Source organism: Macaca mulatta, chromosome 4, assembly GCF_049350105.2.
Source record: "Macaca mulatta isolate MMU2019108-1 chromosome 4, T2T-MMU8v2.0, whole genome shotgun sequence".
Lineage (NCBI taxonomy): Eukaryota > Metazoa > Chordata > Mammalia > Primates > Cercopithecidae > Macaca > Macaca mulatta.
In genome coordinates this window covers 34,875,441-34,888,743 of record NC_133409.1, presented here as the reverse complement: position 1 = coordinate 34,888,743, position 13,303 = coordinate 34,875,441, and the positions used below count along the sequence as shown (strand labels likewise).

At 37.9% G+C, this 13,303-nt stretch overlaps 1 protein-coding gene across 1 annotated transcript in view; it reads left to right on the top strand.

The window, feature by feature from the left end:
- Positions 1 to 13,303, top strand: part of TMEM244 (transmembrane protein 244) — a 31,226-nt gene that overhangs the window by 4,945 nt on the left and 12,978 nt on the right. The window contains exons 2-3 of the mRNA XM_078001067.1: positions 10,790 to 10,875; positions 13,008 to 13,081. Coding sequence (XP_077857193.1) covers positions 10,790 to 10,875; positions 13,008 to 13,081 — 160 coding nt within the window. The remainder of the gene's footprint in view (positions 1 to 10,789; positions 10,876 to 13,007; positions 13,082 to 13,303) is intronic.

Genomic DNA, 13,303 nt, shown 5'->3' with positions numbered 1-13,303 from the left:
AAATGTAGTAATGAAAAAGACAATATCCCATTGGAATGTCATAAAGCAAGGAAGTATAAAAATGATGGGGATATGTAAAAAGAACACAGGTGGTATCTGGTAGGTGCTCAAACTGATCAAACTTGGGATAATTTGAGCATCAACAGGAATCATGATGTTAATTAATTATGGCACACAGAAAACAAAAAAGACCATAAGTTATCAAAAATAAATGAATAAATAATAAATACATAAATTAATATGTAAGTTCAAGGGTAAGAAAGGAAATCTCTTCATGGAAGAATATCTACTGAAATGCAGAAGAAAAAATAAAATAATAAAACCATCGATTTACAATACCAATATAAATAATTGATTCAGACGAGATATGTTGATGAATGGCTAAAAAGTTTTGGGGGAACCGGGTATTTATATAGTCTGAAGTGTCACCCCACAGATTACTTATTAATTACAAATGATGAACAGTGCAGTGAAAATAGATCTAGTAGATAACACCTTTACCAAGTGATCAAACTGACCATCAGTAATAATGAAAGTCATATTTTACATCTTCTCATAAGATACAATGGGAAATGCACAATATTACCTTTGTAGAATTCTTCCCCAAAGAATCTGATCATGAGGAAACCATCAGACAAATTCAGAGTAGGTTACTAAAGAGACATGACAACCAAATGTAACATGTGAAAATATGATTGATTCCAGAATTCTCAGATTTTGAGAACAATAGAGAAAATCTGAATATAAACTCTATATCAATAATATTTTATATCTATGTAGGATTTATTGTGTGTAGTAATAGTTTTGAATTATAGGAGAATGTCCTTTTTCCTGCCTGTGAGAATTTGGGAAAAATACTTACTAAGTTCTTTGGAAATTTTGTCTTCACTTTCTGTCATTGAGAAATAAATGTATTATAATGTCACATTAGCTTGACACTATACCCCACCGTCTTTAGCAAGGCTGTCTAGAACAGTATGCATTTCATCCACCAGAACAAGTAATTCATTTTTTAAAAAAGAAAAATATCTTCACTAACTTGATAGAACAATAGTGTCTATGAAGTTTGGGTATGTGTTTCTTTATTGTTAGTGAAGTAAAATATTACATTTGCTCGTTTTAATTGGAAATTTGTCTCTTGCCCGTTTTGCTCAGGAACCCAGACCTGTGGCTGTCCCATGTGGAAATCCTGCCTGAGGGGAAACTCTAGGACAGGTCTAGGTTTCTGTTTGTCACCTAGACCAGTTCCTATATCCTCAGTAGTTATTTCCATTGTAATCACCTGAGAGGTTTGTTAAAATGCAGTTACCAGCGTTAAGAATAATAACCTGGCCGGGCGCGGTGGCTCAAGCCTGTAATCCCAGCACTTTGGGAGGCCGAGACGGGCGGATCACGAGGCCAGGAGATGGAGAGACGATCCCGGCTAACACGGTGAAACCCCGTCTCTACTAAAAAATACAAAAAAAACTAGCCGGGCGAGGTGGTGGGCGCCTGTAGTCCCAGCTACTCGGGAGGCTGAGGCAGGAGAATGGCGTAAACCCGGGAGGCGGAGCTTGCAGTGAGCTGAGATCCGGGCACTGCACTCCAGCCTGGGTGACAGAGCAAGACTCCGTCTCAAAAAAAAAAAAAAAAAAAAAAAAAAAGAATAATAACCTTTGTGAACCACTTAAAGGCCGTGTATGTGGGCAGATGTTGAATATGAAGAGTCTGGACCATTGTGATTGTTCCTAGGAGCCTAGATCTTCATGAAACCTAGCTTATCTCTTTTCTGTGAGGTAGCTTTGCAATTACTTTTAGCAATTATGGATGCTTCTTGACTTACAATGGGATTACGTCCCAATAAACCTGTTGTAAAGTTGAAACATTGTTAAATTGAACCATTGTAAGTCAGGGACCAGCTGTAATCAGAACCGCAAAGCTTTTTGTTCTGACCAGGATTCAATAAATTTTATATACAATTGTATATACAATTGTATATACAATTATACTCACAATTAAGTGAGTAGCTTTGTGATAATCACTTAATTTCCCTAGGCCTCTGTTTTTTCATCTATAAAGAGGTGACTATAATCCTAACTCACATGTTTAATCAGATGAGTGAGCTCATCTAGACAAGTACACAGTAAAGAGTCATAAATGTTGGGTATACTTGCTTGTTCTAATTATTTTCTGTGTGATTATTTTGTCTCTTCTTACCTCTTCCTTTTTATCCCCAGGAAGTCTGAAACAGTTTTGGGCAGAATGTCAACACCTGATAATTATCTCCTGATTGGCGACTCTCTCACTGTACAGCAAAGATTGCTTTTATCTGGGGTACTGTTCAGTGTGGCCTGGACTCTGACCAATCGTAACTCATTCTACTTAAATAACCAGAATGTCTGTAGAGCCATCCTTCTATTAATTCTAAAACTGTAACAAATCATCCAACAACTTATATTCTTTGAATACCTAATGTGTGTCAGGAACCACACCAGACACTACACATATATTAGTGAGCCAAATGGACACATCTCTTCCTCCCAGTCCCTTCTTAAATAAAATGAGGTAAGTAGCATAGAAAAAGTAGACCCTGTATCTTTTAGCAATTACTTGCAGAACCATAAAGTAATATCTAGAAGACATCCCACTAGGGTGTTATTAAACGCAACAACAAGAAAAACTCGAGAGCTAAATGAAGAGAGGTGGCTCTCAGCTCCAGGAGAGTGGAATGAATGTGAGCTTTTCCTTTTTGAATTATGCCCCATCGAGCCAGTGTAGAAATTGGCAAGGCAGTTAAGTGAGTTACACTGCTGAAGTACTCAGCTCCACTTAAGCTCTGAATCCTTAGGGATGCCACCTGCACATACTCATATTCTATCCAGGTTCCAGCCTACCCTTAGCAAAGATAGTGCTCATGGTTTTGGGAGATTCTAAGTGTGCAAATCAATAGCACTTTCCTCTATCCTTTTTTACATAGGTATAGCCGTTTCTTAATTTCAACTTATTAAAACTGCTTTAGTTTTTAGGGCAGTAGAAGGAAGGCTGGTATCAAAATATTTTGATCGAAAAAGATGACAAAGATGTAAAGACCAGTTGTAGCAGACCATTTTCTGAAAGCAACTTGTAAAAACATTCATTACATCATAAATGTGCACATTTTGCAGACTGGTGCACATTTATTTCATTTTCAGAATAGGATTGTAAAACAAAAAAAAAGGTGGAAGCTTTTTAATAAAGAAATTGCAGTTGTAATGATCTGTGTTTGAATATTATAAATCTTCAGACTAATGAGGGCTTTTTTGGGAGAAAAGAGAGTGTTAGGGAGCATACAGTAGAGACTAAGAAGTCAGGGGGACTTCTTGGAGGAAGTGAGGTATCAGTTTAGACCTGAAAAGATGAGTGGGAGTTAGTTTTCCAAAGAGAGGAGTCATTAATTCTAGATAGGGGGAATAGCATTGAACTTTTCCAGATATAGGAAGTACTTAAGAATGGCTGGAGCACCAAAGAGGAAAGTGAACACAAAGGAAATAACAGGACCCACGGGTGACTTTCTCATATGCACAAGATAATATTGTGAAATGTTCTTGTGTTTTCCTTTTCTACCAGTTCCTCCATTGGAGGTGATGTTGTGCCGGAGAATTAGACTTGGTGTAGTGGGAAAGCAATGAAGAGGAACATTCACTGCTGTGGGTGCTCGTTTGTTTTTTCAACTTCCAAAATGAGCTCCATCAATAGACTGGAAAGAAAATTCCAGAGGGAGCTTGAATAGGCTCTGCAGGGATCTGCCTGAGGAGCACCAGATCTTGAGGGAGGTGGTGAGGAGGTGGCTGGGGGAGAGGCTGAGACTGGATTGCAGGTTGTGGGGCTCCTATGGAGAAGAGCTGGAGAAGGCAGGAGAAGGCTACCTAGAACGGTTTGTGGCTGGCGCCAGGGCGCTAAAAGGAAGGTGAGGCACTGTTTGCAGACAAACCCCTCGTAGAGCCCTGTTAACCTGCTGTTACTGGGGGAAGGTGTGTTTCTCCTTGCCAGTAGGCATAGCTACCTGCCTCTTCATTGCCCTTGTATAGTCCAGCAGAACAACACGCCCTCTGGTCCCTGGGACTTTGCTGAGTCCATGGACTTGCTCAGTGACCCTTTTCTCTTCATGCCAGCCCCATCTCAATGGGCCAGAGTACTTGTAAACCCCCTGAAACCGTATGTCCTTGACCCCAGAGGAACAAACAAGGCGAAGTGCCAGCTTCTGTGCTCCAATGATAAAGATGGATCATACTTGCTGTCTGGCAGTGTTGTTGTGAGGATTAAAGGAGATAAGGTTTGCAAAGTGGCTAGCTTAGCGTCTCGCACGTACAGGTATTAAGCAAAGGTTACCCCTTACCGCATCCCTCAGGGATGTTCCTCAAAATTGTATTAATCAAAGCATGCTTTAAATTTTGTGAAGATGCTCACTGGTTGAATAAATTTATTGAAAAAAAGGTATTACCAAAAAAGTAAACATATGCAAATTTAAATAAAATGGTATAATGAATCCCATTTATCCTTCACCTAGCTTCAAAATTATCAACTCCTATTCAATCTTGTTTCATCTTCATTTCCAGCTATTCTCTTATCTTTTTATTTGGAAACTAAACCAGACATCATATTGTTTCAACTGCAAACATGTCCTTATGCATCTTCAAAGACAACGACTTAGAAAAAAACACCATACCATTATCTTACCTTAAAAACGTAGCAATAATTTTTTTAACATTATTAAATATCCAGTCAAGTTTAAATAGCCAAATGTCTCATAAATGTCTTAATTTTTAAAAGTTTATTTGATTCAGGATCCAAATATATTTAAAAACATAATAAAAAGTTTGGCAGTAGCCAAATATCTAGACAGCTACAAATTCTGAATCTCACATATTGGCTTTTCCTAGAGTGCAGCAATAATATTGTATCATAATAAAATAATGCTCCCTCATTTGGACCGCATTATTCAGTGCTTTTACTTTGTTAATTCAATACAATTATTTTCCTAATCTCAACTTGGCCACTAAATAAAGGTGTGTCCTTGGGCTATTCAATCAACTTGTCTGAGTCACAGTTTTCATACTTTTAAAAACAGAGTGTTGAACTAAAATTGATTATTCATGCCAGGTGCAGTGACTCATACCTGCAATCCCAGCACTTTGGGAGGCTAAGACAGGCAGATCACTTGAAGTCAGCAGTTTGAGACCACCCTGGCCAACATGGTGAAACCCCGTCTCTAGATAAAAATACAAAAAATTTGCTGGGCGTGGTGGTGGACGCCTGTAATCCCAGCTACTCGGGAGGCTGAGGCAGGAGAATTGCTTGAGCCTGGGAGGTGGAGGTTGCAGTGAGCCAAGATCATGCCATGGGACTCCAGCCTAGGCGACAAAACAAGACTCCTTCTCTAAATAAATAAATAAAGATTATTCAGCATGCTTTCATTGTGAACTTCTGGGTGGGGGCAGGACAGCACAGGGTTGAGAGGAAACATCCAGCAGATCTGGCCTAGAGCCCTGCCACATGTAGGCCACATGAGCTGGGATTAGTTCCTTAATCTCTCTTTGTCTCGGTTTCCAAGTCTGTGAAATGCAAATGAAAGACAGCCAAACCCAGAAAGTTTTTCCTGTATGCATATAGTGGTGGGGTACAGGGAAGGGTGAATACAATGAGAACATATGAGTACAGTGATTGTCACGTAGGAATCCTCAATAAAATAGTCAATATAGTTAGGCTATCGACTGGGGCAGGGGATGAGGAGATGAGGCTGGAGGACAGGCAGAGGTGAGAACTGTCTTGTCCACTGTCCACACATGGCAATTTAGTACTTGAAATGTGGCTAGTCTGAATTGAGATGTCTTGTAAATAAATTACCTTTTGTACTTGTAAGACGTAGTATGAACAAACAACATAAAATATCTCTATCTTTGATGATTCATTTATGTCAAAATCATAATATCTTGGATATGGTGTGTTAAATAAATATTATTAAAATTAATTTTACCTTATCAACATTTTTATAAATGTGGCTATTAAAAAATTTAAAATTACATATGTGGCTTGCATTGTATTTCTGCTGGACAGCACTGGGCTAGATTATGGATTACCATTCCAGTCATTTAGAACTGATAGTGCTCCCCTTATTGTCCAACCAATCAATAAAATTGGGTTGGAAAACTGGGAGATAGAGTCAACAGTTTCCTCTCCCTTAACCCCCACAAGTTATCTATTCTGTTTCCTTAATAGTTCACATACCTGTCCTCCTCCCCATTTCCATTGCAAACCCATTTAAATGCTTCCCCGACCTAATGGCCCCTCTCTAGTCTATACTACTCCTTAAATCTTTCAGCCTCCCCAGGGCCTTCAGAGATATGCAAAATTCCTCATTAAGGCATAAACTTCCCTTCACCTCTGACTTCAGCTCTTTAAACCTCTCCTACCAAAACTCCTCTCCATCAAGTTTGGCTTCACCCAGGTCTTTGCAAGTGCTTCTTGTGCCTATGGACACCCCTGCCACTGCTCCAGCTCATCATAAGTAGAATAAGGGTTGAGTCAGAGCAGCACTTGCATCTCAGCTCAGCATTTGACTGTCAAATGTTCAGAAAGTTACAAGAGCTCTCTGAGCCTCATTTTTCTTCTCTCTAAAAAAGGATTCTACCACTCAGAAGTTTTATAAGGATTAAATGAGGTAATGCAGATGTGATATCGTAACTCAAGAAAACCTACAATAAATGTTGTCAAGATTTTCTGGGGAATGTTCACGCCCCCTTCACACATGTGCATAGAAGCACACAAACACACACACACACATAACCTACCCATTCTCTGCTGTTGTCTTGCTTGGGCTTACATAGCACTCCATACCCTCCTCAATTATACCTCTTCTCTTCGTATTGTAGCCATTTCTTCACTCATTCTTGCCTCTAGATCAGTAGTTCTCAAAGTGTGGTAATAGGTACAGCTGATGCAGCATCAGCTGGGAACTTGTTATGAACACAAATTCCTGGAACCCATCCCAGAATTACCAAATCAGAAACTCTGGGACTTGGGCCCTGTAATCTGTGTTTTAATAGGACCTTAATGTGAGTCTGACGCTTGTACATTTGAGAACAACAGCTCAACTGCATCTCTATGGCTTGGACCACATCCAATTTACCTTGCATTGCCACCCCGCCCAGTAACTATTTGTCAAATGAAAAAAGTGGAAGAATAAATCCTGATAATGATGTGAGGCCATAAAAGGATATAAAGCAGAGGAAGTGATGGTCTGATTGTTTTTTAGAAAATACTTAGGTTCCATAGACTCTGTAGGGTGTAGATTCGAGGAAGAACATAGTAAAAGCAAATGAATTTGCTTATGAGAAAAGTATTATTTGAAAATCTAGACTTATAATTCAGGTAGAAAAATTGTTTACAAACATTATGCCTTGCTTTTCCAAATATTTCTTACAAATCATTTTAAAATATGTTATTTTGATATTATATTTATATTTAATGTTTTCTAAATTTGTCAGGAAAAGTAAGTGTATCTCTATGTAAAGTTTGTCAACAAATATATTGTCTCACAAATTATAATTTAATTAAAAAATGGTGCCAAATGTCTTACACAGATTTAGTATTTGTAGGTTTTCTGGGTATGTAGTACAATCCTCATGTTTTTGGATTATACAAGGGAAATTTTATAGTAAGTGAATGTATTAAAACATTAAAATGTTATTTAAATTTTAATATTAACAGAGATAAGAATAGTTTCATGGTTGAAAATACGTGTTAGTATAGAGACTATATATTATTCATCTTATTTTGGATTGAAATGAAATAAAGCAATCATCTAGAAAGATCTAAAGGCTATTAATGCTCAAATTAAAAGAAAAACAATTGATATATCAATACATGGTAGGAAGAATAAAGCAAACCCAAAGACACATGACTCTTAAAAAAATTATAGTGCTGAAGAAGCTCCCAGCTGCTCCGTTTTACATACCCATCTCCCAGCAGCAAATTCTTATTCCAGCAGTTGGGGAAGAATTGAGCCAGTTGATGCATGGGCCTCAACTCAGTCAATACCTCCACATTTTCTTTTGACCTTCAAAGACTCTTTGCTACAAAATGAGGGCTTTTAGCTATTTCCGTATTGATTCCTTCCCAGTGGAAGATGTAGTTTCCTGCCCAACTCCTTCTTCCCTGCTAATAGAACTCCAATTTTTCTTTTATTGAGGCAGTAGGTGCCTGTCCCCGGGAGCGCAGTCACGATGTCATAAAGCTGCCATGGTAAACCCTTTTACTCTACCTGTGATTGTTCAGTAAGTGGACATGTGGCCCTGTGGCGGACAATGAGACATAATGGGAAGGCTGTTTGCAGCTTCTAGGAAGGATTTTTATTCTCTGATAAAAGAAAGACAGCTGTGGGAAGAAGGTCTCTTTTGTACACATTCCTTTTAAAAAATCATGTTGTGTCAGCTATCATGGAACCACAGGCTATGCAGGTCTTAGGGAGAGAATGAGGAGCATGGACAGGAGGGGACCAAGGGTTGAGGAAGGAGAGACTGAAGGTCATAAGGGAGGAGAGATTAAGAGACAAGGAATGTGAAGGCCAGGCACGGGGTGGCTCATGCCTGTAATCCCAGCACTGTGGGAGGCCGAGGCAGGCGAGTTTGAGACTAGCCTGGCCAACATGGAGAAACCTCGACTCTATTAAAAATACAAAATTAGCTGGGCTTGGTGGTGCATGCCTGTAATCCCAGCTACTAGGGAGGCTGAGGCAGGAGAATTGCTTGAACCTGGGAGACTGAGGTTGTGGTGAGCCGTGATAGTGCCATTGCACTCCAGCCTGGGCAACAAGAGCGAAACTCTGTCTCAAAAAAAAAAACAAAAAAAAACCCCCAAAAAACAGAGACAAGGAATGTGAGATCCTGAGGGTGAACTGGGGATAAGAATCAGCGAAGAGAGATGAGACTTGGTGAGCAAGGCTGGGGGTGGACATAGGCAAAGAGTAGGGGGTGTTGAGGATGGTGTGGGAGCAAGGGATGGGGGAAGACTCTGAAGGTCCCAGAACCTTGGAGTCCTGTTTTCTCATGGCCCTGTCAGGCTTCACATCCTACCCATTTAAAAATAGTTGAAAGAAGTAGGTTCTTGGTAGATCCGTAAATCTGGTCCATTCAGCCACTTGGTTGTGGTCTACTCTCTGCTAACTAGCTTCTCCTCCTGCCTCTAGCTGTGGGCTCCTTCTGTACCTAGGCAAGTGAAAATATGTGGTCAGTTTGGTGAATTGGTCATTCAAGTAAAAATAATAATAAATCTAAAGTGCTGGAGTGTGGGTTAAGCAAAAATGGCTTTAAGATTCTAAAATAAAAGAATAAACTGAGTAAATTGAGCATTTCTCATGTGAAATGCTGCAACCTTTATTATAGTCATAAGGATATCTTTGAAAAGGTTAATAGCGAAGTTTGGCACATTTTTGATTGTTTGTTGGCTTTTTAAGTATTTCTTCATGTGAATTGCCTATTTATATACTTTGTCCATTTTTCTATTGGTTTGTCTTTTTCTAACATTTGTGTGAGTTTATATATTATAGATATCAATCCTTTTCCTGTGATATATATTGCAAATATTTTCTCCCAACCTATTCCTTGGCATTTAAGCCTATAATCCCCTTGAAATTTATTGTGGTGTCTGGTACAAGACTGGAATCTAATGGGATTTTTCTGTTTAGAAGTTAGACTATTTTCACAGGACCATTTGTCAAATAATCTTTCCAATTCTCATTAATCTGCAGTGCTTCTTTCTTAGGTCTCAGATGTGGAAGAGTCCATTTCAGGACCATCTATTGTGTTTTACCAAATTGCTCTGTAAATTCTTGTACAGAGGTTTAATTATTGTGGTATTATGTGGGTTTTTTGATAATATTATTTGGAATTTACCTGTTCTCATCTTTCTATAGGTTGGTGCAAAAGTAACTGTGGTTCTTGCCATTATTACTATGACTGGCAAGATTATATTATTATCACAGCTGAGGTTTAGAGTCATTTTGTCAAGTTAAAATACAAATATTGGCATTTAGGAAGTTTGTTCCAGTGAATGGAGCGTAAGTGATATGGATTTGTATATTGCATTAATTCTTGGTGCAAATGTGTGAGATGGTAACCTCTTCAGCTAGCAACATTTTAAAAATATGTAGTGTTTTATAAATTTGTCAGGAAAAGTCAGTGTATCTCTATGTAAAATTTGTCAACAAATATATTGTCTCACAAATTATAATTTAATTTAAAAAATAGTGCCAAATGTCTTACACAGATTTAGTATTTGTAGGTTTTCTGGGTATGTAGTACAATCCTCATGTTTTTGGATTACACAAGGAAAATTTTATAGTAAGTGAATGTACTAAAAAATTAAAATGTTATTTGAATTTTAATATTAACAGAAATAAGAAAAGTTTAATGGTTGAAAACACATACTAATATAGAGACTATATATTATTCATCTTATTTTGGATCGAAATGAAAGCAATCATCTAGAAATATCTAGAGGCTATTAATGTTCAAATGAAAAGAAAAACTAACTGATTTCAATACATGGTAGGAAGGATAAACCAAACCCAAGACACATGACACTTAAGAAAATTATACCGCCGAAGTAGCTCCAAGATGGACACTTTGAAGTCCTTCCCATCCCGTGGGTCCTTAAGCAATACAAGGCTAGCCAGCACTATCTAGTAATCATTCATCATCTTTTGCCAAACTAGTTACCAAAGACCATGTGAAAAATCCCAGGCTCTTGGACCTCACATCTGTTTTCTCCACAGGTTGTTTTGCAGAAGCTTCTTCTGTGTGTCATCCTGTTCTACACCGTGTACTACGTGACCCTGAGCACGGGGTGCATGTTGTTTGAGTAAGTAGCACATTGTCTTCAAACAGAAGTAAAAAGCTAACATTGAATAGGAAAGACTTTTATAGTTAACGTTTCATATGTCTTTATGGATTAGAGGATGTGGATTTTTTTTTAAGACATAGTTTCTTACTTTTGTTTATTTTTTATTTTTTGGTAGAGATAAGGTCTCACTATGTTGCCTAGGCTGGTCTTGAACCCCTGGCCTCAAATGATCCTCCTGCCTTGGTCTCCCAAAGTGCTAGGATTACAGGCATGAACCACTGCATCCAGCCTACTTTCATTATTTAAGTGAAAATAGGCAAATGTTCTATCTCTGAAAATGATAAAAGTAACAATCATGAAATGAAGTGGATAGAATCAGTTAGGACTGTTTCTCTTACCTCTTTGGAGGATGTTCATGGAAAGAAAGTGAACCCATTACTCCCTGGTCTGGTATTGAATCAGAGAAGGCTTGAACAAGAAAGGCACTTAAAGATCATCCACATCCAATTTAAATAATTTCTGTTAGGTTGGAGATAGCTTTTGGGAGGCAAGAGACCCAAGTTCTTACTAACTTTCTGAATCATCTTGACCAAACCACAGTGTATCTCCTATTTCAGTGCCTTCGTTTGTCAAATGGAATAATCCAAAAAAGAGTTATTATGAGGACAAAATGGGACAATACACGTATTTTAATGGTATTGTTTTTATGTAAGTGTAAAACATTATTTTTTCAGGTAATTTTTTGTCTTGCTATGGTTGAATTTTGTCTCTACAAATTTTGGCTGCCAATATATTGGTTGCCTTGAGATTCATTATGTGTATTTACAAATGATTTCTTAGAAATTGAGTGCTTACACAATTGAATTTTATTGTGCAAGCAAGGAATTCTATTTCAATGCGCAAATTAATACCAATATGCAACTATCAAAACATAATGGTACCAGTGTTTGCAATGGAAAGAATGTTACTCAGCATGCTTGCAGGCAAGCCCATGGAGGAAGTATCTGGCGCTCACATGTAGCCTCAGCCTGTTTGCTGGGACTGGAGATGGTGAGGCTATGCCGGGGGCAAGGAGAAGGCAAGACTCTGTAGGATTCTCTGAGCATTCAAGGGTTTGTAGTTAACATGAGTCAGAGGTGAGGAATTTGAAGTAATTAGACCTTAAAGCTTCAGGAGGCAGCAAACTGGTTGGCCAGCTGCACACAACTACAAACTTGGGTATAGTATAAAGTCCAGTTGTGTGCTTTATAGTCTCAGATTTTAGAACAGGAAGGGAACTCAGAGATTAATCTCTTCGATTTACAGATAGGAAATTGGAGCCCAGAGAGGTTAGGTGACTTGCCCAAGTTCATGGTTATAGCACCACCGGGATTAGAACCTGTATCTTGTTGTTTTTCAAGCCTCCGCTGTCTCCATGGTATTACATTCTCCTTCCATGTTTGATGGCAGGAAATACCAAGATTCTAGCTGAGACATCAAATAAAATTAAAGTGGAACTTAATTGGACAAAGAAGACAATGTGGACAAAGTGTTATTTGGCTGTCATCCAAGTCAGCCAGTTTTTAAAAACTCTTTCTTTTTAGCTCACTTCATTTTTTTCTGCTTAGTAAGTTTTTTTTATATAAATGGTATCATATAATAGGTGTCATTTTATAACTTTTTTCAACATTACATTTCAAAAATATATCCATGATGAGATGTATTTAGCATTTTATTAATTCTAACTGCTACAGTAGCTCACTTAATGTTAAAAAATATGTTATAGCACCATTTGGGTGAACCTATTTTACATCTGTAGAACTACTGGTTTGGCCCTAAAGTGAGCTTACATTTTGTAGCTAGACATTGCCTTGTCCCTTGTTACCTTTTTTCCCTCTCACCTAATGATTGATCTGAAAGTTTGCTGTAACTGTTACCACAACTTGTAATTCTAGCAAGAAGAGTGAGACGTTTGAGTCAGAAAAAAATTCTATAGAGATTATTATCTTCACTGGTGATTTCTTCCCATTTCAGCCAGTTTTGAAATGTGCCATAATGTGGGTAAATGGAGTAACTTATCCTTGTATGAGAATAGTAATATGCGTTGCTTTGATGTGCAGTTATGAACTGCTTCATCCAGAGTAAACTGTTTTCATTTATAACATCTTTAGGGTGCATGAGTTGGATGTCCTGGCACCATTTGATTTCAAAACAAATCCCTCATGGCTCAACATAAACTATAAAGGTAATTGTTTTAATTTAAAATTCTTATCAATTAGTGAACAAAATGCCACTAAAAATAAATTTTTTAATAAAAAAATTTTAAATATCAGGCCTATCTCACAGTCATCTATGTATTTTATCTGACTTCAAAAATTAATTAGGAAAAGTGCTATCAAACATTTTAAAGTTGTAATTCCATGGAGGTGGAATAAGATGGAATAAGTGGAGAAAAGGAAGGAGAATT